The sequence below is a fragment of the Apiospora kogelbergensis genome (genome assembly GCF_038363985.1).
Source record: "Apiospora kogelbergensis strain CBS 113332 chromosome Unknown utg000009l_segment0_segment0, whole genome shotgun sequence".
Lineage (NCBI taxonomy): Eukaryota > Fungi > Ascomycota > Sordariomycetes > Amphisphaeriales > Apiosporaceae > Apiospora > Apiospora kogelbergensis.
In genome coordinates, this window is record NW_027117426.1 from 1,243,923 (window position 1) to 1,269,880 (window position 25,958).

Consider the following 25,958-nt stretch of genomic DNA (forward strand, 5'->3'; position numbering starts at 1 on the left):
AGTATCGGCGGCCGAGTCGCTTGTTGTCATTCGTTCCTCAGAGCAAGTCTCTACCACTCTCACTTATTTTCAACTTTTTGCAATCATGATGTTCACTGCTCAAGTTTCGAGCACCGTCTTGCTCGCTGCCAGTGCCGTCTCTGCTGGCACTGTGCTCTGGGATGGTCGCTTCAACGACTATGCCTCCTCGGCTGATCTCGACAAATGGTCCTTCTCCAACCCAGTCGGCGAATACCAATACTACATCCACGGTAAGGGTGAAACGGCAGAGTACGTGAACCTGTCGGCGGACTTTAAGAACCCGGGCGACAGCGCCTCCAAGCAGGGTGTCAAGATCTCCCTGACCGACACGGCCTTCTGGAACGGCGACGCTATGCGCCGGACCGAGTTGATCCCGCAGACCAAGGCGGCCATCAACAAGGGCAAGGTCTATTACCACTTCAGCATGAAGCGGTCCGAGACCAACGCCCCCTCGGTGAACCGCGAGCACCAGATCGCCTTCTTCGAGAGCCACTTCACCGAGATGAAGGCAGGCTGGATCAGCGGCGCGCAGGGAGACTCGGACCCTGCTCTGCGGTGGTTTGCCGACAGCAAGTCCCAATGGGACACCCCTGGGAGGCTGGCGTTTGGCACAACGTGGCCTACGAGATCGACTTTGACGCCAGTACTGTCGGTTTCTGGCACTCGACCGGCTCGGATGCCCTTAAGCAGACCGTGGCCCCGGTAAAGGCCAGCACGTCCAGCAACGGCGCCGACTGGCATCTGGGTGTCTTGGAGCTGGCCAGAAGCGGCTTCACTGACGCAAACGAGGATATGTAAGCAGCGGATCCCAAAGACGAGACCTTCCCTTGACAGAAGTGCTCCTTACTAACCCCCTTCTTAGCTTCTTCTCCGGTGTTTATATCGAGAGTGGCGACTTGACTACCGCTATCGGTTCAGGCAGCGCCGCCGGTTCAGCCGATACGCCCCCTCCTGCTGCAAAGCCGGTCGCCAGCAGTAGTGCTGTCATCGCCCCTGCACCAACCACTCTGGCAACTTCTACCAAGGCTCCATCAACCACTTCGGCCCCTTCGGCCACTTCGACCAAGGCTCCCTCGACCACTTTGGCCACTTCGATTGAGGCTCCCTCAACCTCTGTGGCCGCTCAGCCTACTCTGTCAGCGACCACGACCGCAGCCCGGCCCACTGCTACCAGAAAGTGTAAGTAGTCTCGAAATCACATTGTCCAAGTCGCGATCTAACTTGTTCTTCCCAGGCCGCAAGAGAAAGGCGAGAACCGCACAACAGGTTGCTGCCTAAGGTAGCGGCTCGGTTCGGAACACCTTACTGTCTCTCAAGACATCCCGATTCATCATAGTCTTGTACCACCATCCATACAATACATGTACATGATTACTTGAGCGTTTCGCTTGGGCCGAATATATTGTTGCTTCTCCCCAATAACCAGTTGATTGCGCCGGCGTGCATATCCACCTTGTTGCCCATTTTACGCGCTTAGACAATTCTGCCCAGCATCCCCTGTAGTAAAAGACTCTAGTTGGTTGGGAACACTATTCCACCAATCGGTAAGCTGAATATGAAAAGGCAGCCAACGCGGTCTATAGTGAATGGGCGAAAGACGGCCAGATATGTTAATTTCTGGCATTAATATTCTAGCATGTTTGCGTGACGTGGAGGGGGTTTTCAGGACACCAGATATTTTTGTTTCTTGTGCAGTGAACCACGTAAACATTACATTTCCGGATTCCATTTTCCTCACAACGAGTACAAGACTCTGCTGCCGAATTAAGTTCAAGGCCTGGTGTTATATTCCACCCCCGGGATATGGCAAGCCCCTTCGACCGAGTCCCCAGTCACGAGCTCGACCGTCTTCCCGCGTGCCCCAAACTGAGCCAGCATCCCGCCATCCGAGCCGCTGCCCGCGTGGTACCGGGGCCACCCCTTGCCCGCCAGCGAGTCCGGTTCCGTGATGAAGTCGAGGAAGTAGTCCTGCATCACCTCCGAGGTCGCGACCTCGAGCGGCGGGATCTCGCCGGGCGCGATCCCGTAGGACCCGAACACCATGTACAGGTCCGAGTAGTGGTACGCCCCCAGCCAAGGCACGGGCCCGAGGTTCGCGAAGTCGCCCGCCCAGTGGTAGCGGTATGTGGCGAGACCCAGCTTGTCACGCGCCACGCTCGACTCGTGGCCGGGACACACGAAACGCACGGTGCCCCGGACGACAGTCTCCTCCGACGGGCCCGCGGTGTAGTTGGACAGGGGCACATAGGCGAGAGCCGAGCCCTCGCGCGCCGTAGTCCCGATTATGGTCGGTATCTTGGCCACTTTGCCCTCGAGGTAGCGTTGCGTGTAGTTGCTAAACACCCATTTCTCGTCCGGCTGGTTGCTGAACGTGATGGGCGGCTGCGACGGGTCCACCAGCGTCGAGTTGTCCTGGTACTGGCCGACGAAGTTGGTGATGCGCTGGAAGGGGATGCGGCGCATACACCGAAGCTCTTTCCTCTTATCGTCGTCGTTGTCAAAACCGCAACCCAGCGACTTGGCCACGAACGTGAAGTTGGCCCCGTCGTAGTCCCGGCTCCCGAAGCTCATGAGCGCGGACCCGGAGCTGGTAATGGCCGCGCGCACGAGCGGGTCCTCGGGAAAGGCGAAGAGGTACTCGTCGGCGGCGATGGCGCCCGCCGACTGGCCCCAGAGCGTCATCCGCGCCGGGTCGCCCCCGAACGCTGCGATGTTCTCGGCCACCCACTCGACGGCCACGCGCTGGTCTTGGCGGCCGAAGTTGCCATTGCCGTCGAGCCCACGGGCGTGGGGGTTGCCAAAGATGTTGACGCGGTAGTTGGTCGTCACCACGATATGCTGCTGCGAGCGGTGGACCCATTGAGACGGCAGCTGCGTCGGGATGTTGACGCCGCCCGTCTGGTCGCCACCCCCGTGAAGTAGATGACGACAGGTAGAAGATCCCCATCGGCGGCGCCGCCGCTGCTAACGTTCTTGGGTGTCCAGATGGCGAGACTCAGGCAGTCCTCGGCCGAGTTCTGCGCGGCCCGCCCGTCGAAAAGACTCTGCCCGTAGTTCACGATGAGGTTGCCCGTAATGTTCAGGCCCCACACGGCTGGGATCGCAGACACATATTGGGCGCACGAGGGCCCGTAAGTGGTACTATCAATCACCTCGCTCGAGTCGTCGAGGTGCTTCGGCGATGCCCACCTGAGAGGGCCGATTGGGGGCTTGAGTACGCTCATGTCAGTGCCTTGGAATCGCAAAACGAACGTGGACATCGCGTACCTTGGCATAGGGGATATACTTGAACTGCCTGACGTCCGGATAGGTGTCGTTGTAGTCCCCAACGAAAGTTCCAGTCCTGGTCTTGACGATCAGGTTTGGATCAAGCTGGCCCGCCTCTGAGGAAGAGCCCGCAGACACCAAGCTGACGCCCACAAGGGCGAAAGTCGAGAGTACGAAGCCGAACATGGTCACTCAGTTTGACGTTCTCCTGCCAAAGATTTGACAATAGTACCGAGCCTCGGGCAAGGAGGGACCTGTGGTTCAAGTATCAAACGGCATAATGATGCTTATATACCTACATATACCTAGCCACGCCGTATTCTTCGATCACCAGACTTCGGCTTCTACCTCGGAAGTGGGCCGTTCTACTACAGCCAAGTTTTCAAGCAGCGAATTGTGCTTTGCGGGGTTCACAAGATCGACCCACGATCCACCGCTCGACTAACACTCACTCAACCCATATTGGTTTTGTAGTCGGTAAGCTCACAGTGCTCGATGCTCGGGCTCATCATAATTATTCAGGACGGCCTCGAATTATCCATTGCTGCTCCAGACTGGTCGTACCAAAGCTGTAAACGTTGGCAGTTTCGATAGTATACTGTGATGGGTATGGGGTTTCTCCAGAACGTTTATCCCCATATTCCATACCCCATCTCCGACCCACTAATACGGAGGTAATGCCGGTACTTTGGCAAGCTAGCTCGCGTCGGTCACCGACTTTGCCGGCAGGCTCACCTGATGACCTTGCGGTTCAAAAGGAACGGATCCATTGACAAGAGGCATCTTGGAAGTTAGGGGTGGTATGGCCCCTTAAGTATTTTCAACGGGACTTCCATGGATTGCACTGGGAAGGGGAAATACACACAATCTTTGACGGGCGCCTACGACTTCGCATAGAAACTATTAGTTGTGCATGATGCTGCTGACAAGCCATTCCATCCTGTTCACGAGCTCACAATCAATCGTAACAAGCTGGGAACTAACCGGTTGAACGCGTATAAATTATAAATCGAACATGAAATTCATTGGCATGAACATCCCTCCTCTGAGACCTAAGCGAAGCATGGCTTCGAGTACGGGGTCTTGCAACAGTGCTCTGGCCTCGCTGTCGCCATATACTAGTACAGTCCGCATAGCTGCAGTCAATATCAGCCATTAACTCTTCGTAACCTCCCCTGCCCCATGTGTTTGGGTTGTGACAAGACCCAAAACAAAACGCCTAGCGATTGTGACCATCGTATAGCCTATAGCTCTCCTTGGTATCTTTTCCAACTCAGCGGCGACATATGAACCAATCAAGCCGTCTTCTTCCACTGGGTGTAGGCACCAAGCAAACTGCTGACAGTACCGGCCAAGCCCACGAACCCGTCATCAAAGCTAGTCCAGGCTAGAGCAGAGGTGGGAATGGCCAGATCGCACAGGTCGGAGATAAGCTGAAGCTGGCTGGTGGATCGCTCACTAGTTGCAGGAGCAGGTCAGTACAATGTCTGTCTCGTCTGTCCTATAGCCCGAGATGGATGAGGTGAACTTACATGGCGATGCGCTTGGCCTCTACGACGCCCTCGCCCTCCTTCTTGTCGACCTTGGCCTCGCGCTCGCGCAGCCGGTACAGGGTGTAGAACTGGGCGACGACGCTGCACATGAGGCCCATGGCCCAGAAGCGGTAGGCCTCGCGCTGGGCGCGGGCGGCGCCCTGCCACTTGCGGACCCCGAGGGAGTCGAGGACGGTGGCGGCGTCGAAGGTGAGGTAGCCGGCGTAGCCCAGCTGGCGGCCGACGGCGGCGTAGCGGAGGACGGGGTCCATGGAGGCCTTGGCGTCGGCGGCGGTGGCGGCGGCCTTGAAGTGCTCGACGTTCTTGCCCACGCGCATCAGCTTGCGCGCGAGGCCGAACTGCTTCTTGATGGCGTCGAAGGGCGCGATCTCGCCCTTGGTGCCGTTGGTCCGCAGCAGGTACCACGCGTAAAAGCGCGAGAAGTACTGCAGCGTGCGCAGCACCTTGTCGCGGCCCGCCGTCGTCGCGACGAACTTGAGGTAGTGCGACACCGAGGGGTGGTAGATGAGGGCGTCGGCGACCATCTTGGCGGTAGGTTGGTTGGGGTTCGATCCGGTCGCGAGGCCTAGGTCCCTGTGAATGACGGCGTTATGAGTGATCCGGAATGCCGCCAATGACGTTGGAAATGGATGAGCAGTCAAAAAGGGATTGTTGGATTTGATTAAATAGGGATACGACAATAAGATATGCTGAGTAGGAACATACGAGTCAATTGGAAAGAGGTGTGGCTCTCTAATTTACTTGCTTGGGATCATCATTCGCATGAGACAACTCCAACTCCTTTGCCTTTCAGGTCCTAGACTCAGACTTGGCCGATTATCGACACCCGGGGCTCAAACCATCTGACGCTGGACTGATTGCAAGCACATGCCGAGGTCCACCGAGGTACTGCGTCCCTTGCGGCAAGTCGAAGACGGGGGGTTCGTGGTAAATGGTAAATGGCCCGACGCCTTCTTATTAGCTAAGCCCCGATTACTTCCACCTACTCTCTTTGGTGCATAACCTGTCGCGGAACAACGTCTCCGGCCTCCGACGGTACTTCGAACAATTTGTTGTATCGCGCATTTGATCAGTCGAGAGCTGTGGCGTAGCTTCAAGATCCGGATTTTGATATCGAGACCCTTCTCGCAGCCCATGTCATAGAGTCGCATTGGGGACACGAGATGGCTTCCAAATTGAGTCCTTGGGGGGCGTGCCGCTCCCTCACCATTCGCACACGATCAATCCTTCAGCATGCCGAACGGAAAGCTACCGCTGCCCCGTTCCACATGGCCCGACGAGGAATGGCCGACAACACCACATCGAGGGAGCCTCCGTCAGGTTCGGATGGCGCATTGCCTCCGTCCATGGCTGGGAAAGCCTCAGCCGAACAACCACACACATCTCCGCGCCCGGAGCAGTTCGCGCCGAACTGGCTGAACGCGGAAGCCATTGCGAGGCTGGAGCAGGTCGCGGCTGGAGAGGACATGTACGATAATGAAGAGGGACTGAAGTTTGGCGTGCTGTCTCAGCTGCCCGGAAAGCACGATCATCTGCAGAAGAGATACCCGGAGGTGTTGGACCAGGTTACGAAGCTGCTCATGCGGGACGGCAAACTCAGCAAAGCCCAAAGGGTAAGGATACCATCTGCCAAAACCTCGCTGTTTTTTTTCAGCTGCAAAAGAGCTGAAAATGAGGGTGCGAAAAAGCTAACATTCTATTTTTGTAGGACATGGCATTCATCCTTAACTTCCTCCGTACATCATCGGCACCCAAGGTGTCCCCTCTACGACCCCTCCTCCCAGGCGCGCCCCCGGCCCACACGCTACCCCTGGACCCGGTGGCCTACCTCACGCTGGCCATTGACAGCGTGGCGCCCCTCCTGCGGATTCGGAGTATGAAGGGAATGGCTGGAGGTGGCCAAGCGCTCGAGATTCCCGAGCCCATGGCTGCCCGACAGCGAAGGCGCGTAGCCGTCCAGTGGATCCTGGACGCCGTGAATAAGAAGAAGTCGAAGGGCAGTGGACGCTCCATGTTTGCCCACAAGATGGCCGAGGAGATCATCGCGGTCATCGAAGGCAGGTCGAGCGTGTGGGACAGGCGGCAGACTGTACACAAGCTGGGCACCGCGGCACGAGCGAACTTGAACCATCCGGCCTTGCTGGCCAAGCGCAAGTAAACGTGCTGTGCCATGCAGATCGACTGGTTGTATTGAATCTTATAAAAAGCTGGGTCACCTCGGCGAATTCGGAATGGTGTAAGGTATAGGCACCGTGTACATATTCTTGTACTCATATCATCAGCATCTGGAGTCTTGGAGCATCTAGGCACCTGAGGCAAGGGCTTCTCGACCGAAATATACACAAAGAATTACAGTACATGCACACAACATGCAAGCTTCGTAACTCGGGAACAGCTTGGAAAAGCAATAATCTGACCGGATCCTGACGTATGTGGTCCTTCCGCAGGCAATGGGAAACGCCTGCTTTCTCTTCTCAGACGTGACAGCTTACAAGACACGGGCTGAGGAGGGGCAATATTCATGACTTGGGGTGTAAATCATTATCAGGCGGGCATAGACTTGCAGAATTTCGACTAAGTCAATAACATTTGAAGCCCATCTATTCATTTCTGCACTTGTGGAAGTTGACACTCACTACCATATGTCGGTGCAGAGCGTCTAACGCACATAAGGCTTTTATTTAGGGGTATCTCAGCAGCCTCATGTCTATTCTACATCTCAAAAAGCACTCTGCTTGACACCGGCGCCGAGGATATTACTTACACACGTGAATTTGCTCCAGTCAGTATTCCAACGACCTCTATGACAAAACGAAGTTGAGAGCACAGCATCTTCTCAATTATGCCGAGTCCCATTTTTGAAAGCCTAGTGATGAAACCAGAAAATATGGAAACGAGAATGAGCTCATTCATTCGAGCCATACAAGCCGATTTCCTGAGAATGAGCTCCTGGTTAGGCACACAGCACTGCTCTTCATTCAAGTTCAGATTTGTAGCGGACCAGCACGTCAGCATAGCCCAAGGCGAATTTATGTCAAAACTCCAAGTTTCGCACATGGGTGTATATCAAATCATCGCTTAAATAAATGCAAGTTAATGGCTGTCTAATCCTGAACAGTAGACAACAAACGCTGATAATAGAACGCTGGTGATATGTTCGGCATGTGATCGTCTCTTCTTGCGAGGGTGGCAATAATGAGACCCCTTCTCGGTCCTTCCTAGACAAAGGGGAAGTGGGAAGGGATGTATGCTTAGTAGCAAATACCGAGGAAACCGCAAAGCCGTGAAAAGGCTGCGAGTGGGAAAGGCCATCTGACGTACGTGCGTAATCCGGAGGCTGAGCTCTGGAGCCAGCATATCCCCTTGAGCCCTTTACCCCTCCATGTGATGCGCTTTCCTCTGTTGGTTCAGGGGAGATGCTGGTTCCAATAGGCCCCAGCCACCTTTCCAACAATGCTAGACAGCTTACATGATATCCCTCGTGGATGACCATGAAATGCAGAGTTGTACAGGCAGGGATTGAATTGTATACCCGCAGTTACTCCCATCCTAATCTTGGTACAACCGATGTTCCTTGATGTAGTTGACCACATTAGTAGGCACCAGGTAGTCGATGTTCATGCTGCGCTTAGACAGCAGTCGAACCTTGGTCGACGAAATCTCGTTAGGGGACAACCTGGGGTATCGAGTAGATGTTGTCCTCCCACTCCTTCAGAGCCCCCATGGCCTCTTGCATGTCGGTGCCGGCACGCTCGATGACGAAGGCACCATACTTGCCCAAAATGTGGGCAAGATCGTCTTGGCTCCACACGCCCGGCGCGCTCATTGTCTGAACCAAATCCGAGCCTGCCAAAAGTGCAACGCGGACGGGCTGTTTCTCGCCGTCGCTGTTCTCCACGCCGCCGAGGACGGTGTTAACTTCGTGGTCGAAGTGGTCTAATACTTTGGCGGTGGGCCTTTGTAAGTCAGTAGCTGATCAGGAAAATCGTACGATGGGCATCGAGGGAATGCACATCAACTTACATGTATTCCGAGTGCATGGCCTCCCAGGGATCCACCATCAAGTAATCGGTGGTCTGTGTCCTCTCCTGGATCGCCAATTCTGCCATTTGTATGCGATTGTGCGCAGGAGCTAATCCAAGCTTTTGGTAGGCATCGCCAACTGGGGACAGGTAGGTGCCGACGATGGTGAAGTTTGTGTTGCTCTTGATATAGTCGTGTGCGAGCGAGAACATGCGCAGATGTAAGTATGTGATGGGCGAGAAGCTGCCGCAGGCCACGAGCACCAAGGGCGTCTTGCCAGACTCGATGTTGCCCATTCGTAGGCGGCTCGTGGGGAACCGGTAGTTCTCTAGCGACATGTTGGCGGATTGTGAGGACGGAACGCCAGCTGTTGATGAAGAGGAAGATGTTGTTGTGTGATGAGCCGATCCTGAAGCCATCTTGTTCGCGAAGTATGAGTTTGATCTAACGCAGCAGTTGGTGGCGATTAACCGGGCGCTGGCTAGCAATGAAGCCAAGCCAGTGTTTGTCGGGATTTGCGGCAGTTTGTTATGCTATAGACAACGAACGAGGGGCAGGCGATGACGAATCTTGGGTTGCTTCGGGTATAAAGGGTGGGTGATAAGATAAGATCCAAGATCCGAGCAAGCTGCGATGGGGAACCCTTGGGATCGGGAGAGGGTATGTGTATAAAGAGAATATGTAATGGTGAATGGTTGGATGGAAATCGATTCACGTTGGTGAGCAAAGAGTCAGACCAAGTCCACTAATAAGAGGGAAAGATGGTATTAAATGTATGGCCAGAAGGAAAGGGCGACTCTCCACTGGACTCGGCTGTTGGGAACTTAAACTGAAAGAGGGCTCGAGCAAGAGCTGGGAGGCCAGGAGACTGAGACTGAGACTATCGTTTATCTAGCAGGCCAGCAGGCCAGCAGGCAAGGGCAGGGCGAGGGGGACTCACGACTCACCCAGATGGGTCCAAGCCCAGGCAGGCGAAGTGGGCAGTGGGCAGTGGGCAGTGGGCAGTGGGCGGCGGCGGACACGGGCGGATTGCGGATTTGCGGATGACAGTGGGCAGTCGTCGCAGTCGTCGCCCTTTGTTTGGCCCCAGGCCTCTCTGATCAGCAATGCACGCACTGTACATATGCACAATGGGCAGCAGTGGGCAATGGCGCTCGATTTCAGAGTTCTAGACGGGGGTCTTCTGTGTGTTGTCTTACGTCGCTGCCTCCATCTACACGGCCATCCATCTAGGCCATGTGCCTCGATGCTTCGCTGCCAAGCTGCCTCGAAGCAGGGCCTGAAAGCCTTCTGTGCGAGCTCTGCCCGCCGTCTACAGCACCCCGTAGCCCGTAGGTTCCAGCTCCGACCTTTTAGTCTCTGCCTAGCTAGCAGTAGTTGCTCCAACATGCTTTACAGACGTCACCCAGTTGCCCTGCCTACATGCTTAACTTTAAGTGCAGCATGCAGATTGTGCCTAGCGGAAAACGAGGCTATACATAGTCGTTCTGCTCGACTCATAGTAATATCCTGTTTGCAAATCTGGCGTCCTCTACCGTCGCGCTCTCCTCTCCGACAGCGAAACCCCTCCCAAACCCGTTGCAGTTTGGTGGCGTCCAGCTCAAAGGACCCTTGTAAAGGCTAGCAACATACAAGACATACAAAGAGGCGTTAGGCGTCACGCATATGGCCCTTTGGAATGCGGACGAACGGCAAGCCCACGCGGGTGCTGATCTATCCCTCCTGGATCTCAGCGGGCATTGATTCGTGACGAGACTTGAAACGGCGTGAAACTTCTGGGGACGAATAGAGCATGGGTAGAAGGGGTCGTCAACCAGAAGTCAGCTACAGTATGCAGCTGCTACGGTATACAGGCTGACTGGGGCAGAATTGGAGCAAGCCAGCCACTCAACTTATACCGTCTTGATGCTACCCTGACTGGCTTATTTGCCCGGTCAAGTATGCTTAACAGAAGCGCAGTTCGTCCGTATCAACTGCCACCTGCCCTTTCCTTTCCGCTGCCCGTTCACTGCCGTTCCATCAACATCCCCTCTCTGGCCCCTTCTCGCGAAACAAAGCCCCCCACGTGAAATTCTGGGCGCATCGTCTTTGTCCAGTCAGTGCCTGAGCGCTAAAACGCCAGACATCTCGGGAGGAGCACCGGAGCTTTTCAAGTGGAGTGATATAACCAGGCAGGTAGTTTTTCTAAGTCGCCCCGATAGCGGGGTGCCAGTCCTCCATTTCCTAGCCCGTGACGAGAAATTTTTTGTATTTCGCCGTGTTGAACAGCCCATTGCCCGGGAAGAGCTTCCCTTCTGTCGGCGGCATTAGGCTTATTTCAAATGTCTTAAGGTTTATATGTTAATGGGGAGTTATCAACGCAAAGCCCCTCCAATCCATAGTGAAACCATACACTTGAATTACTATTCCAAAGTGAACTGCTGCAATGGCGGTATAGCAACTCATAAGAATTACGTAATTTACACGCATGCAGTGCAGGTACAGTTTAAGAGATCGGACAGTTGATTGCTTGTTTAAGTTTTGGCATTCAGGCCAAGAACGCGGTATAGAAGTAAGAGAGAGAGAGAGATATTATCAGGTTCCTTCCAGTATAGCTAGTAGGTAGGTACTAGGTAGGACTGTGTAACATGAATTGAACTAGCTTGTATAAAAAGTCAGTCCCTACTGGACAAAACGATCAAGCCCATTATTTGCTTTTACTTCCTTCGTTCTTGGAGCTGAAGCTTAATTAAACTAACGAAGGAAGATCAAGCAAAAAAAAATTCAAAAAAGAATTGGCGTCACCCGGAATCGAACCGGGGTCTACACGGAACAGTTGCGACACTAGGACCACAACGTGTTGTACTGACCACTATACTATGACACCTTGAAAGTTGTCTGGTGACGAGGAACACGATTGACTTGCTTGAGGATCTTCGTCTTAAGATAAATTATATCGCTTACATATCACCGACCTCTACTTACCTGCTATTGATTCTCAATTCCACAAGTGCTTCTTCCTTCACGCATTGCTCCTTTTACATAAAATACATAGCCAAAGCCTGCTTGCCTAACTCGAACTATTCCACTTGTTCAGTATCAGGTATGTATTCACCTACGACCGCATATCAACTGGTGTTTTATACAATCATCTTTTCTCTGACATAGCCTAATACGAACGTCTGCACATGTCTTTGATCTCACATCTAGTGTTCTTCCGAGACGAACAACCCATTATCGTGCACTTAAGCTCAAGTGAATATTTCGAAGGTTTGCAGAAGCTACAGAAATCGGCAGAAATATAGGAACAATGACATCTGTTAAGTGCGGTACAAAACGTCACGGTCCGCAGCTTGAGTGAACTTAAGTCGCAGCCTGCATTGGTACACCGTCCTAGACGCGCATATTCTAAAGCCTGATGCCTTCGTAGCTCGGTCAACGAACGACCGGCGGAACAGGCAGCAGCTACCAATGCAGCCAATTTCTTGAAGAGCTTCTATGCATACGTTACGGAAACCACGTAACAACTAATTGGTTATGGAAGGCTCATACGTGCTGGCGTTTCTGCTGCATCTGCTTCGCCAAAGGTCGAGCTGAGGGCTGTGTGGGTTTCTAGCTTGTAGACTTGTGAGCTTCAACTCCCTCTTATCACATTAAGCCTCTCGACTTACACAATCCCAGGCGTCTGTCAAACTCTCAAACTCTGATACCGGAGAAAGCGTGTTGCTCTTTATTTTATTTTCTCTTCAGCCATTCATTCACCTACTTCAAAAAAGTCGACACGCTTGAATGGGCGTCATATACCAGCACATTATTTTGCTTGACTTCACCACATCACTTTCTTCAGAATGGAGACCTGCCAACGCCAATCACTATAGGTTCACGATTAGTCCTCGGAACTCATTCCCCTCACGATGCCCAACCCGCTTCTTAGGCCGCAGACCACGATGGAAACGTTCTTGGGCCAAAGGGCCCCATCGTCGCCGGAATATGGTGACGAAGTTGCCTTCCAACTACTGTCAGATAGCCAAATTAGCGATCTCGACCTGTCGTCAACCACGGAACCCCAAGAGAGCACCGACGCGTATGGCTTTGTGAGGTCACCACTTGCGCCTGTCCAGACGAGCCAAGGGCGATCTCATCGCCCCAGTTCACCACAAATCCAGCGTACACCAAGCGAGTACAGCAAAAACTTCCAATCTCAGCCGAGGAAGCCCTTCAGCATGCCTTCTCCTTACGGGAATTCATCCAATGAAAAACACCGCCGTAAATCAAGGAAGCATGCCTTGAGTGGCCGTCGGAATAGTCAATCCTCGGCACAGGACAGCCACTACTCATCAGTTTCCCTCCCCCTGACCGATTTGAAGATGACGCCGTTCCCATTGACGCCAGGCGCCTACCATTACATCCCGATGAATCACAGCAGGACCTGGCCGAGCGTATCAATGCTCTCACCCAAGCCATCCAGTCCAACACCCAATTCTGCGTCGATTTGTCGACCCAGATGCTCACCCTGGCCAGCCAGAACAAACATCTAGTTCCTGCATTCTCGTCCAAAGTATCCTCGGTTGTTGCCAACTATGTCATAGTACCAGCACTGAGGTTACCGGGCGCGTTGAAGACATTTTATCCTGCATTGCAAGAATACGAGGACAAAGTACGGCGCACGCTGGCGAATTGCGCCAATGGGCGGGACATGGCGCTGGCACAGGGAGTGGGAACGGAGAGCGACGTGAAAAGACTCAAGGATCGACTAGTGGAGCAGGATGCTCTGCTGAGAGTCTCCAGTTCTCATACGCAGCGTCTCATGAGGGAGCGAGACGCCCTCCGACAGCAGTTGAGCTTGCCCCTGACGAAATCCGACGCGTCAGAAACCGACAACGGAACAGCACCGAGTGAGCAGAAGAGGCATGAGGAACAAGACGGCTCGGAACGCACTAGCAACCGACAAGGTTCCCGGGACTCTGTGGTCCTTGCTGATCAATTGAGGGAGATCCGGATCCTTGTAGATCAACTTGCACTGGACACTGCGTCAACCCATGACAGGAATGGCAATAGCAACAACAAGGAAGATGGTCATAATGCCGTGGATACCCAAGGCGAAGAAGAAGAAGATGACTGGATGTTGCTATGATACCTATTGAAAGAATTAGCGTCCTTTGTGTGATTGCATATGGGTTGGAACTGGATAGATCTGGATTCTTAGCGAATGCATTCTCGGAGCAACTTCTGTCAGGAGCATATCAAATATAGGCTCCAGTTGGTGATTGCCCTTTCTTAGACAGAAACTAATACAAAAAGAATATTATAATAACAGAAGATACACGATAAGTACGACAAATGTGCCACTTAAGCAAATGAATTAAATAAGTTGCGGGAGTGTGGCGATGTACTTACTTCCCCTTTTGATTTTGTCTTCGCAACCCCTTTTTTCCTGCCAGTAATTTAATACTGAAAACTCTCAAACACCACATCTTCCCCCTCAGTCCACTGCAGCAGCCTCTTCATCAGTTCCGGCCCCGTACAGCAGAAGAACCGTCTCTTGTTTTCTCCGAACCTGCCGCCACTCGCGGCGCCCAGGACATTGTCTCGCCCCATGCGCCCCATCTTGACGACCACACCCATCTCTTCTAGCCGCGCCACGTGTCTCTGCGCCTCTTCTTCATCCTCTACCGCGCCAGTCACAAAGAGCGTGGTAATTCCGTCTTTCCCCAGCCCAGGGTCCTTCTCGACAACCTTCACCGCCAGAGCTAAGTCATCGCGCCGCAGACTCCAAAGAACTGTCAACGGCAGCGGGGTATCGTCACCACCGCCAAGGTCTGTCGGCGATGACAATAGTACACCGCTGGCTTGCGCCATCAATGGCGTAATGCCGACGCCTCCTGCCACGAAAACACTCGTAGTCTTCTGTGTGGCGTGGTCCTTTGCCTCGTTTCCGGCGGCTTGCATGAGAAGCGGCAGCCGGAACGCCTCTTCCCCACCGAAGCCCAGGATGGGCAGTTCGAGCGGCACGCGCATATTCCACTTGGCCAGCATTCCCGTGGCGGGGCCGTGGCGACGCACCGTAATCTCGAACTCGATAGGAACTGAAGAGGAGGAGGAGGAGGAAGGTACGCTGCTGCTGCTGACGGTAAAGGTCCGCACGAAATCGTCGTTCAGGCTCTGCGGGTCGTCGTCCCGCATGTGGCTCCAGCCGTGATCCAGCTCAGGACCGAAGTCGAGCGTGACGTGCTGCCCGGGGTGCCATAAGGGGGCTGCTGGCTTCGACGACGAAGCGGAGCTCGGGGGAGATGATAGGGATAGTTGGAACGCATAGCGAGAGATGGTGGGCGTGATCTCCTCTCGCGCCACAAGTCGCGCGGTGCCCAGCCCAGTGGCTTCGTCATTCGTGGCACCAGAGCCGATCTCGGCAGCGAGACGTCGGACCGGCGGGTTGTAGGGCGAGTAGTCGATGACCGATCCGCGGAAGGGGAGGCCGTCCTTGACGAAGCGGGCTTCCTGTACGTCGATGCGGACGGCAAGTTTGGTGCGCGGAAGATAGGCGGCCGCCTTGTCGCCGATGAGGATCGAGGCACGGCCCGTGAGATAGAGGACGTCGCCCGTCTCAAAGTCCGGAATGGCGAGGCCGACGCTGGGGTCCGTTTGCAGGTTGCCGAGGGTCTGGTAGAGCCGGTTGCCGCTGTACTCCGGATACACGAGCGTGACACCACCTTCTTCGGACGACGATGCGTCGTTGTTACGGAAGACACGCAGGAGACCCGCCGGGCCTCCGCGGTGGTTGGTGTCCATGCTCTCCTGGCTTCCGTTAGAAGCGCCGTGCTTGCTCGAGATGAAGAACAAGTCCGCCTTGTGCACGAGCTCGATGGCTTCGTCTGATAGGGGCAAGCCCAGCCCCTGACTCGCGAGCTGGGGCCGTGGAACGTGCGGCACGATTCGCTTCTTGTTCAAGTATTTGGGACAGTTCCCTAGGCTCTCTGTAACCTGGAAAGCCATCTGCAGATCCGCAAGTGCGCCATCCTGGGCCGTGAGGCTTACCGCGCCGGCTATCAGCCGTCCAGCAAGTTTGACGCGGTCGCGCGTCTCGAGATCGATGGACAGCCCGGACATAACCTTGGCGGTCTCGGGACGAACGACCTCGCCATCTTGAATACCCCCCCACCCCTTCTCCGAATAACGCCATCAGTACCGGGTCATACCTCGCATCCACTGCTGTCCCGCGCACACCCAGCACGCCCTGCGCCACGGGCCGGCAGAACCCGGACTCACCGCCCCAGATGGCGGCCCAGGGCCGGCCGGCGCGATCGAGGGCCCCGAAAGCGACAAGGGGCGAGTTTTGCACGCGGAACCCGTACGAGGGCCCCAGACCGGGGAAGGTCGGGTTGTCGCGCGGTCGCTCCCGGTTGCCCAGCAGCGTCTGCTGGATCGTGCGCTCGCCGGCGTGCCATCCTCCCGAAGCCACGGCGGTGGCCATGACTACTTCGTCTCCTCCAGAATAGTCAGAGTCGTAGTAGTAGTTGGAGAAGTACGGGTTGCCGGCCCCGAATAGTTCTGCTTGGTTTACGGCGTGTTCCAAGCTTGCGGATGATGATATGCCGAGGTAGAGGAACGAAGCTAAAGGATACGAGTTGATGACGGACTTGATAAAACAAGAGACTGGGCGTAGCATCTAGTATGCCGTTGCACAGTCATGTAGAGTTGCTATAATACTATCATTCTGGTAAGTTATATCCTTGACCATCTCTATTCTCGGCGGTGTTTTGACGCATACTTCATGCTTTGTCAGATATAGAGTTAGTTAGCTACGCCCTTGTGTGAAACTATCAGATATCCCCGGCGGGATGGATGTGGAATCCCAAGGGTGGTGGCAGGTGGGTGGTACGTAGTCAGCAAGTTGCATCTGCCTAACGCCCTAAGAACGACAGCTATACCTAGTTAGTGGCATGTTAATGCACGCCTTACGATGCGGAGATCTGGGCGGCGACTGCTCCGCACTGCCGCGTGGGAGCAAAGGCCGAACGAAACCCAATAGGTCTGATTGCCATGTTGATAATCCCACCTATCAAACAGCCACGCCATTCTTCGCTCACTTTCCGAACATGGGCCGCGAGGGGATATGGACGGCTTTGGAGGATGTTTGGTTGTGATGCGGCTTGCTTGCATCTAAGTGCTCTTACACTAGTACAGAACCATCTAAGGTGAGCATCGTAGGCTACGACTAAAGAGGCCATACAAGGTTCGATACCTGTGCAACTATTCGACTTCGATAAGAGCGCATCCTATCCTTGTCCGTAAACCACATCCCCTCTCCGGCTCTCCGGCAACACGGTCAGCGACCCCATCTTATTCCCCCTTTCCACCCCCCTCCAGCGTCGTATTCCGCGGCGCCCAGACCTTGAACCGGGCGCTCCAGCGGTCCGGCCACGCGGCCAGGAGCCGGATGTCGTCCCCGACAAACGTCTGGACGAGCTGTTCGTGCAGCCCGAGGGCCGCGGCGCCGTAGTGGTTGAAGTCGGGGGTCCAGTCGAAGTTGGGGCCCTTGAAGGCCGGGAAGCGGCAGACGTCGCTGTCGCGGAACCGGTCCTCGGTCATGACCGTCGCGTTGGCCGTCTGCCCCAGCCGCGCGAGCCAGATGACGTCCTGGTTCCACCCCTTGTTGCCGTGCCCCGCCTGCGTCTCCGTGTCGTACAGGTACGTGTCGAGCGCGTGCGTCAGGTTGGGCCGCCCCAGCCCGTACTCGCCCCAGGGGAACACCGGGTAGAGCTGCGGCGTCTCGCTGTTCTGGATGCGCGTGTAAGCCAGGGCCGGCGCGATGCAGGTGCGGCCCTGCTGCTCGCGCAGGGGCGTCGGCGGCACCGTCGTCAGGTACCGAAGGTAGTGGGTACGGTTCTCAACCTTGTACTGGTCGACGGCCAGAAGGTCCGTGATGAGCTTGCGCAGGCCCGACGTCGTCGACGATGGGTTGTACGACTCCTTGTATGTTTCGGCTGCTGATGCCGGGTAGATGATCAGCGTCTCGTTGCCGTAGTAGCCATCCAGCTGCCAAGGAGAGCGTTTGTTGGCTTCCTTGCGATAGTATTTATCGAACCAAGCCAACTGATACTCGATGAACTCCAGGTATGGTGTGACGTCCAAGCCCGAGTACATGTTTGCCTGTAAAATCATGTCGGCGAATTCGCTACAAAAGGGTGAGTAAGACACTGAGATGATAAAAGTAACGATACAGATTTTGGTTTGGCCACTTACTTGGCGGTATCCTGAAGATTACTGAGCCACACATTCCACAGATCCCCATCGGGGAAGAACGAAGGTCTAGGAATGGGATTATCGTCATCATACCACTGGGCATGGTACTCAAAAACGTTGGATAACCCTGTGTTGTCGCCCTGCTCTAGGAAGTAGGCCGCATCGATTTCGTGGTAGTGCTGACCTCTGATGAGGGCATTTGGGGTGATGCGCTTGTAGAAATCGAACTGGGCCTTCATGACGTCGAAGTCGCCGGTACGGAGGAGCGGCCAGTATAACAGCCTCTGGTTCTGGGCGGTGAAGGTGCCGCCGCCCCATCGTCGGTGATCAGGGGTCCAGGCCCGAGAAGGGTTGACCAAGTACGGGTCGAATGTGAACAAGCCGCCATTGAACTTGGTCGGCCATTCCCCGAAGGCGTTGCATCCCATCATATATCGCCATAGTTGGTAGTTCTTGCCGACTTGAAAGCCGGGGTCTTTGGGGCCCGCGTCTTCGTTGATGATGATATATGAACGGTCCCAATACTGGTGCCACCAAGCCATAGAGGCATCCTGGGAGTTATTCATTGCGCTACCGGCCACCTCTGTCATCTGAGCCAGCCATTCATCATGACTCTCTGTCTGGTTCTGATGGAGCGTAATTCCAATGTTGAACGACTTTTTGGGCGCAGTGGCTACCAGATTCCAGGCCTTGTAGGTGGTGTTGACATAATGCCCCGATGTGACGTTTCCAGGTGTTAAGTCCGGAGAATGAACCCAGAGGCCGAACTAATTTCTGGTTAATGGTCTGCGGTAATACTGGCCCAAAGGGGTAAAACATACCTCGTTGTTGCGCATTGGATTGTACAGCTTCTCCTCGTAGTCTTCCAGCTTCTGCTGGGCTACCTGAAAGTTCCACAGGTCAAGCTTCTCGTTGCGGTGGCTCATGAGAACACCCTCTTCGTGGAAATCGATCGAGTCTGCATACGTCGTCCCATTCGGAACTTTCGAGGTATAAAGTCCCCATGAGCCCTGGTTGCGCTCTTCGCCCACCATTCGTCGGTCCTGAAACCGCCAGTTCTCGTAAGCCAGACTGACCGAGACCGGCTGGGGGCTGTCGACGTCTAGATGGATCACGGGGTTAAACACGTCGACCCATATCTTGGCAGTGGTGTTGTCTTTTCCGGTGTAGGTGACGTGTCCGTCGTTGATGGCCAGCCTCTGCTCAAAACCTCCTTCCCCCGAGAATGGATTCGGGTCGAATGTGAGTCTCACGCGTCCAAGCTTGAGGAGTGCGTTATTCTCATCGAAAGTTCCACTCTTGGCAATGTAGAACAGAATTGTCCCTATCACAGCATTAGAGCCACAAGCACAACCTTCGAGTTGGCATTCTCGTTGGACTACACACCGTTCTCCGACCAAGTATTGAGACCAATATCACCACCCCCGACAGGCATAGAATCGGCTGAATGGTTCAAGCCCGGACTGTTCCATACGACATCATAGGCGGACGGTAATGTGATGGCGACGATGGGCGGGAAGAACGTGAAGAGTAGCATGGGCAAACACATTGCCAACGCCATCTTGACTTACAGAGCTTCGGCTAAAGCTTAGAGATGCCAACCAGCTTTGGTGTAAAGACGAGGGCAGGAGACTATTAGCTCCATGATCCCCGTGGTTGCCATTGAGCATGATATACATACTGTACATGGCAACGTATTGTGCCATCTAGCGGGGCACACAGGGTGCCAAAGGCTGGGATCAACCGTCATGACAACGGCCAAATCCGGTCCGTCGCCATGCTATGTGCTACTCGGAAGCCAGCCCGGGTATTTCACCGGTGCTCTGCCCGTCGGAAAAGAGCGCCATGCACTGTTGCATAGGATAATGATGATAAGACAAGACTCACCATGCCCCTTCAAGGTGGGCGTGCCGAACAGCCTCCACTATTTCCCCGCGGGGAAGGTACTTACAAGTATACAGTATGCAAATTGCATTTGTTCCTGTCGGGTTCCCCCGTTCACTTTGGCTAGATCTTCGATATAACCAGATTAATGGATCCATACATGGTTCGTCAAGCTCGTATCATCTCGAAGCCGTAGTCCTCGTAACTCTCTAGATCCAACAAGTTCTCTTTTGAGGTTATAGTTCTCCCCTCGACCAGCCGACAAGAATCATGCCAGGAAACCGATATCTTCTAAGTCTGTTCTTTTCTCCAAAAAGAAACAAATGAAATGGAATCTATACCTTGACGTGGGCGGCTAGCGCTTTTTCCCCGTAACGAGAAACTGCCCTGTGAGGACTTCGACTTTCCAGCCATCGGCCAAAAGTGCCTTACACACATTGATCCGAAGCCGAGATTTTCCGTCGCTGTTATGTCTTCCTATTCCAGTAACCACGGTGAATCCGTCCCGAGCTTTTCGTACTCTATCCTCCCCAAGGCGTTCCCACCATTTCTGTACGCACTGGAGGGCAATGTTGACGCCGTCTTGCACGGTAAGACCATGGAGATCGATTTTGTCAGCTGTTCTGTTCTGCTCGACAAGATAGCCCGCTTCGATACTGGCGGCATGTCGCTGGGCGTCCGCTTGCTCACGGGCTCGTTCCGAGTAATAGCCGGCGGCCAATCTGAACAGCGGATCGCTTCGGCCCTTCTTGAAAGCTGAAGCGGCCGAGTTGTATGAATGGTCACGCATGGCAGCCAAACTTTGTGAGCTTGCCGTGGCAGACTTCAGGGTACCCGGGAAACTCCCTGTCCCAGGCGTGGTCTGGCCTGTGCTAGCTGGTTTTGCTCTCAAGTCGATCACACCATTGCTCGAAAGTAGTTCACCATCGGCAGGCGATGACGCAACAGAGTACGAAATATCATACTTGAGATACTCGGGTTTCTCAAAATAGCTGGCTAAGATCTGGATAATATCTTCGGCGTAGTCTCGTGTCGGCGTGAGCTCTATAATGGGCGGGAAGTACTCTGTGGGTATCCAGGAATACTTCTTCTTGAGCTGCTCTTCAAAGGCGGATAGGTTTGGCCCAAAGACGGGCTGGATGCCGAGAGCAAGATAATTATCGACAATTTGAATGACAGCAGCGCCCATAGTTTCGCCGCGCTGGTGATAAATGGTCGCGACATCAGATTCGGGCTGAGTAAAGCGCTCAGACAAGTATGTGATATTCTGAGTGTGGTGCAATTGAGTATCCAGGTTGGCCACGTTCAGGCCCCCTCGCCAGAAGAAGTCGGCGAGCTGGGGCTCGCGCTTTTGGCTCCTGGAGTTCGAGAGTTGGCTTTCTTTTTCTTGCCCTTCCGCTTCCGTTGGGGGGCAGTCTCGTCTGGTGTGTAAAAACCATCGACCCCCTTGATACGTTGACCTGTCTGCTCCAGCCACTCAATGTTCAATAAATGGTCGATGGCAAGGCTGGCGTCTCCCTTGTTTTTCTTCAGAGCCAACCTGACGTCGACGGGTTTGAGCGACGTAAACATGGATAAAAGCTGTTCCTCTTTCTCGGAGTCTTTCAATCCGTCGAAGACACCTACTCGAAACGTTTCCAACGCATCAGAGGTAGATGCCTTGGAGGAAGAGGCCGAGAACAGACTTTGGGTCTGGGAGCTCTCGGTGGTGGTAGTAAGACCGTCGCTGCTCTTCACGTCACTCCCGACGACGGCGGCAGCGGCCTCGTCTGCGTCATCTAAGTTGAGTTTGTTGATGTCGACAAGCTCATCAGCGCCTATGCCACTAGGATTGAAGCCAGTGGCCTCCTCTGCTTCGACATCGCGCGATATGCTGAGGAGGATCTCGCGGGCTAGCTGGAATTGCTCTGGGTCGTTGAGATGAAAATCACTACATATTGACAAGATAGTTGACTCATCAAGAAGCGAGCATAATTCATCCTGTGTTTGACGCGACTTAGTAAAACGAAGAAAATGGGGGGGGAGTATATGAGCCGGCACGTACGACCAACTTGCTAGTTGGATCCCCCATATCTTTAATTATACAGTATCTTCACAGCCAACGCCGGCGAAAAGGTCGCGACAGAAATGTTTCAGCTGGGGTGGGTGTTGGTTGACTCTTGACACAGGATATGGGTGGAATCATTGTCAAAAAAGCGATGCAGCGTAGTCGGATGGTTTGTGAGACACGAAAAAGCAATCGACTCGTCGATGGATCTGCACGAGGAGTGGTAGTAATCCCTGAATCCCTAAGCAAGCAAGTCGTCAATTGGATGGGCAATGGTCCACCTTGATCGTTATTAATGAATTTGGAGGGGGAGAAAATGATGCGTCAGGATGTCCGGTGGCCCAAGTCAGGTGGGGAGGCTAAGCCAGGTGGAAAAAGCCTAAGGCCTAAGGTGAGCAGTAACGATTGATCGTTGATCATACCGTCCGTCAATGATCGGGAAGTTTCTATAAAACAAAGACACACTATTCCATCAATACTGTCGTCATTCATATCATATAGCTGCTATACAATTGGGAATTCAACCGTTTAGAACCCTTAAGAAGCATACCTCAAAACGACACAGAGTAGAGTCTGCAGAGTCTCAGCCTATTTATATCCCTTCCATATCAATCAAAAAAAAAGAAAACCTGCCATTTCAAATTCTGAGCATTTGGCTAACCCATGGACTTCGGTTCGGATATGCTCCGGTGTTTTCCGCCAATACCTAACTTAGCAACATATAACCCCTTGACGCCTGCCAACAAACCTAGTTGACACGAACCAGATCTCCATGAAAATGCGTGGTATCTTTTTCTCCCCATTCAAATAATTCAAATCATCCTGACGTTGAAAGATCCGTGAATCAACAATCAGTTTCCAGGGCATTGGGATCCATCAACGCCGAGATGCTTCTTCATGACTGCTTTGAAGTCAGTCTCGTCCACGACTGCCCCAGTACCACCGCATTTAGCCTTCTTCTGAAGATCCGAGCAGAGACCGTCAAGGTCAATGTCGCCGGCCTGCACCTTCGGGCAGTTTTGCAATTGTTCCCTGTTCACTATTAGTTTGGATTCATCATCGTGCGCAGGCTCAGCAGATGGCGTTACTAACCAGATGTTGGTGCAGGTGAGGAGTTTGCCATTTTCAGTCGCAACAATAGTGTCCTCGTCTTCCTTTCTGGCGTCGATCTCGGCACAAATGTTCTTCTTCGGAGCTTTGGGGCTTGTTGGCGCCATGTTATAGGGCGTAATAAAGTCCGCATCAAAGGCGTCATTGAAGAAGCTATCGTCAAAGGTGGTGTTGGCCAGGATGTTATCCTGAGGCTCTCGGTAATCCCCAAACAACTGAGGGTCGAATTGGCCGCCATTCTGATTAGCCAACCAATCAAAGTTGCTAAAATCAAATGACCCAAAGGCACCCATGTCTGTGAGTTTATGTTAGTACCCTCCCTTTTGGAACGTTGTAGTTGGGATACTCACGATTGCCATTGTCAATGGCGAGCGCTGGATGCTCCTCACCGATGGTAGTCAGCGTATCTACGGGCTTGAAACCAAGAGGCGACTGAGTGAATGGCTCAGGAGAGGTGCCGCACGACGAACTGGGTCCACCATTCGAGTGCGATGACGACGAGGGGGAAGTCGATGCAGTGCCACCAATGCTGAAGTTGGTAGAGTCAAGACTTGTCCTTGACGCATTGCCACCGACTTCGTAAGGCGACTGATTGGACATGCCAGAGTACTTGGACGTGGCGTCCTTGGCCTGACTGGTCGAGTTCTCACGGCTCTTGGCTGAAGACGGGGTGGCCTGATCCTGTGGAGGAGAGGATTGCCCAGCGAGTCCATTGGCTGTGGCTGACGAGGCGGAGGTTGCCCTCTTAGGGGCTTTGCCACCGCTGGTAGGACTGGCCCCTTCCGAGGGGCCAGCAAGTAGACCAAACCTAGGGAATTCAAACTGGAAATTGACATCGTTCGTGGTATTCACGAGACCCGCCCCGAAAACGCCGCGCTGGAGATGCTGCTGAGGGGATGGCCCGCTAGATAGGCGAGGGGCTGGGGCAGCGGCCAACCTCTTCTTGTACTCGTTCAGCTCCATTGTCATCTTCTCGACCTGGGCACGAAGCTGGGAATTCTCGTTGTTCGTAGTTGCAGAGGCATCCTCCAGTTCTTTCACTTTAGTCTCAAGATCTTTGAGATGCTGCTCCTTGCGTTCACGGAAGGCACGCTGAGCGGCACGGTTTTGGGCCTTCCTTTTCTGATTTATTTGTTAGACTAGGGAATACTATGGAAAGAGAGAGAGCTTTAGAGACAAATTGTGGGCTACTCACTGAACTCGGCTCGTTGGTAAGCGGCTTGCGGCCAGGCTTCTTGGGAACTTTGCCCTCGCTTTCACGTCTTTTGTTTCCATTCTCTTCTCTGTCACCGTCGTCCTCGTCCGGGTAGCTTCTCTTCTCTGCACTGTCATTCTCCGGGCTGGTAGCCTTGGAGCTATCGTTGGAGTCACCAGGAGACAGGTTGGGCAGATCTCCGATCATCTGTTCCGCCGCGCCTTGGGCAAAATCAAAGTCGAAGCTGCTGTCTGGGCCAGAGCCAAAGTCGTAGTCGTAGTCTTGGTATGGACTTTCCTGGAGACTACCTGTCTTGGCCGAGACATCCTGATTCAAGGCAGTAGGCGACACCGACAAAGCATTAGTTGGAGGCGAGCCATTGGCCTGTTGATTCGACGTGAGCGCACGGTACAACAGGCTCTGCTGCTGCGGGGTGAGGATGAAGTTGTGAGGCAAGCCCTGAGTGCTCGTGGAAGCCATTGTGACGATCGTTATCCGGCCAAAGGCTACTCAGACGAACTCAATACAATAAAGAAGTGAATATATTAGATGGCGGGCAATCTGGTCTGTCCGTTGTCGGATGGTACTAGCGGTAGCACTCGTCGTGCTAGTAGTGACTGGACGTTGGCAGTGCAGCGGATTGCCTTGTCTGAAAGGCCGGCGCAATACGAGCTATCCCGCAGCCTATAAAAGCAGTTGGAAGAAGCCAATACTGCTGGGTAATCCAGGACTATGACGAGAACTACTGGTGTCGTTGAGGTTACGTAGTTGTAAGAGGTACGGTTGGGTGTGGAAAGTCGCCTCCAAGGGTCCGCAACGAAAGGGTGGTTGAAAGTGGGTATGTAAGACAGCTGGTGGTGAGCCTTTCTGCCTGATTCTCTGGCAACGGGTGCTGGATATCAGTGCTTGCTCTTTTTGGTCTTTCACTGCTGCCACACCCCTACTGTGTTCTGGAAGGGGGTGTCGTCAATGTGGACAGGTGGCAAAAGGCTTTGACAGACAGCAAATAACGAACAGCAACAATAGGTATTGAATGGAGGGAATCGGATCGAATTGCACACGTTCTGGATTGTACAAGGGACTGGAATCCAGCGTGAGAGTTGATCCGGTGACGGGAGAAATTGAGAGAGGGGGCCAGAAGGCGAGGTCCGTTTCTGATTTCTAAGCGACTTGCATTAAAAAAGAGTCACCGCGACAGTAAGAGGCTGGTGTGTGTGGTGGCCCTTCCAGCATGTACCTCCCAAATGGGAGACGGCGCAAGCTCCTAGCCCGACTCACCACCTACCCTTGCGTTCTTCCTTTTGCCCAGCCTGCGCCGGCGCAATAACCATCCATCGGAAACATCGGCGTTATCGGCTATTGGCCAACGATACATACGATAGATAAGATATAAGTACATAGTCTAGGATATACTGGCCCGGTGCCTGCAAAGCCTGCAAGCCTGGTAAAATATAAGGTGTAGATTTGATCTCCCTTTTCTATCCACCCCCACTGTCATTAGCCCAGACCGACCATACGTAACTGGGTAAGTACCTGGCAGAAACCCCTCAGCCCCTCGTTTGAAGTTGGATGCAGGTGGGAATGAAATCCCGACGACGCGCCCTTTCAACTGCATGCATCAGAGCAGATCCAGACG

At 53.8% G+C, this 25,958-nt stretch overlaps 10 protein-coding genes across 10 annotated transcripts; 3 read left to right on the top strand and 7 right to left on the bottom strand.

The window, feature by feature from the left end:
• Window positions 1-85: 85 nt before the first annotated feature.
• On the top strand, window positions 86-1,299 carry PG998_013457 (uncharacterized protein; the record flags this gene model as incomplete). The annotated part of the gene is made up of 4 exons (XM_066880273.1): window positions 86-636; window positions 666-815; window positions 884-1,200; window positions 1,256-1,299. The coding sequence occupies 4 exons, from the start codon at window positions 86-88 to the stop codon at window positions 1,297-1,299; spliced, it is 1,062 nt and encodes a 353-aa protein (XP_066724412.1).
• A 492-nt stretch (window positions 1,300-1,791) lies between these two features.
• PG998_013458 (carboxylesterase) lies at window positions 1,792-3,474 on the bottom strand (the record flags this gene model as incomplete). Its single annotated transcript, XM_066880274.1, is given in 3 exon segments — window positions 1,792-2,919; window positions 2,931-3,230; window positions 3,289-3,474. The coding sequence occupies 3 exon segments, from the start codon at window positions 3,472-3,474 to the stop codon at window positions 1,792-1,794; spliced, it is 1,614 nt and encodes a 537-aa protein (XP_066724413.1).
• A 1,109-nt stretch (window positions 3,475-4,583) lies between these two features.
• PG998_013459 (Peroxisomal membrane protein PMP27) lies at window positions 4,584-5,365 on the bottom strand (the record flags this gene model as incomplete). The annotated part of the gene is made up of 2 exons (XM_066880275.1): window positions 4,584-4,746; window positions 4,821-5,365. 2 exons carry the CDS (start codon window positions 5,363-5,365, stop codon window positions 4,584-4,586), a joined length of 708 nt encoding a protein of 235 aa, XP_066724414.1.
• A 639-nt stretch (window positions 5,366-6,004) lies between these two features.
• On the top strand, window positions 6,005-6,999 carry PG998_013460 (uncharacterized protein; the record flags this gene model as incomplete). Its single annotated transcript, XM_066880276.1, has 2 exons — window positions 6,005-6,454; window positions 6,550-6,999. The coding sequence occupies 2 exons, from the start codon at window positions 6,005-6,007 to the stop codon at window positions 6,997-6,999; spliced, it is 900 nt and encodes a 299-aa protein (XP_066724415.1).
• Window positions 7,000-8,390: 1,391 nt separating this feature from the next.
• PG998_013461 (uncharacterized protein) lies at window positions 8,391-9,202 on the bottom strand (the record flags this gene model as incomplete). Its single annotated transcript, XM_066880277.1, is given in 3 exon segments — window positions 8,391-8,501; window positions 8,515-8,797; window positions 8,865-9,202. 3 exon segments carry the CDS (start codon window positions 9,200-9,202, stop codon window positions 8,391-8,393), a joined length of 732 nt encoding a protein of 243 aa, XP_066724416.1.
• Window positions 9,203-12,757: 3,555 nt separating this feature from the next.
• On the top strand, window positions 12,758-13,977 carry PG998_013462 (uncharacterized protein; the record flags this gene model as incomplete). The annotated part of the gene is made up of 2 exons (XM_066880278.1): window positions 12,758-13,109; window positions 13,211-13,977. 2 exons carry the CDS (start codon window positions 12,758-12,760, stop codon window positions 13,975-13,977), a joined length of 1,119 nt encoding a protein of 372 aa, XP_066724417.1.
• Window positions 13,978-14,288: 311 nt separating this feature from the next.
• PG998_013463 (uncharacterized protein) lies at window positions 14,289-16,885 on the bottom strand (the record flags this gene model as incomplete). Its single annotated transcript, XM_066880279.1, has 3 exons — window positions 14,289-16,004; window positions 16,030-16,417; window positions 16,803-16,885. 3 exons carry the CDS (start codon window positions 16,883-16,885, stop codon window positions 14,289-14,291), a joined length of 2,187 nt encoding a protein of 728 aa, XP_066724418.1.
• Window positions 16,886-17,183: 298 nt separating this feature from the next.
• PG998_013464 (uncharacterized protein) lies at window positions 17,184-19,647 on the bottom strand (the record flags this gene model as incomplete). The annotated part of the gene is made up of 4 exons (XM_066880280.1): window positions 17,184-18,018; window positions 18,087-18,853; window positions 18,908-19,410; window positions 19,473-19,647. 4 exons carry the CDS (start codon window positions 19,645-19,647, stop codon window positions 17,184-17,186), a joined length of 2,280 nt encoding a protein of 759 aa, XP_066724419.1.
• Window positions 19,648-20,325: 678 nt separating this feature from the next.
• On the bottom strand, window positions 20,326-21,899 carry PG998_013465 (uncharacterized protein; the record flags this gene model as incomplete). Its single annotated transcript, XM_066880281.1, has 2 exons — window positions 20,326-21,386; window positions 21,407-21,899. Coding segments are annotated over 2 exons (1,554 nt in total), but the record flags the coding sequence as incomplete, so codon positions are not given.
• A 969-nt stretch (window positions 21,900-22,868) lies between these two features.
• PG998_013466 (transcription factor PAP1) lies at window positions 22,869-24,802 on the bottom strand (the record flags this gene model as incomplete). The annotated part of the gene is made up of 4 exons (XM_066880282.1): window positions 22,869-23,049; window positions 23,110-23,422; window positions 23,478-24,249; window positions 24,323-24,802. The coding sequence occupies 4 exons, from the start codon at window positions 24,800-24,802 to the stop codon at window positions 22,869-22,871; spliced, it is 1,746 nt and encodes a 581-aa protein (XP_066724421.1).
• Window positions 24,803-25,958: the final 1,156 nt, after the last annotated feature.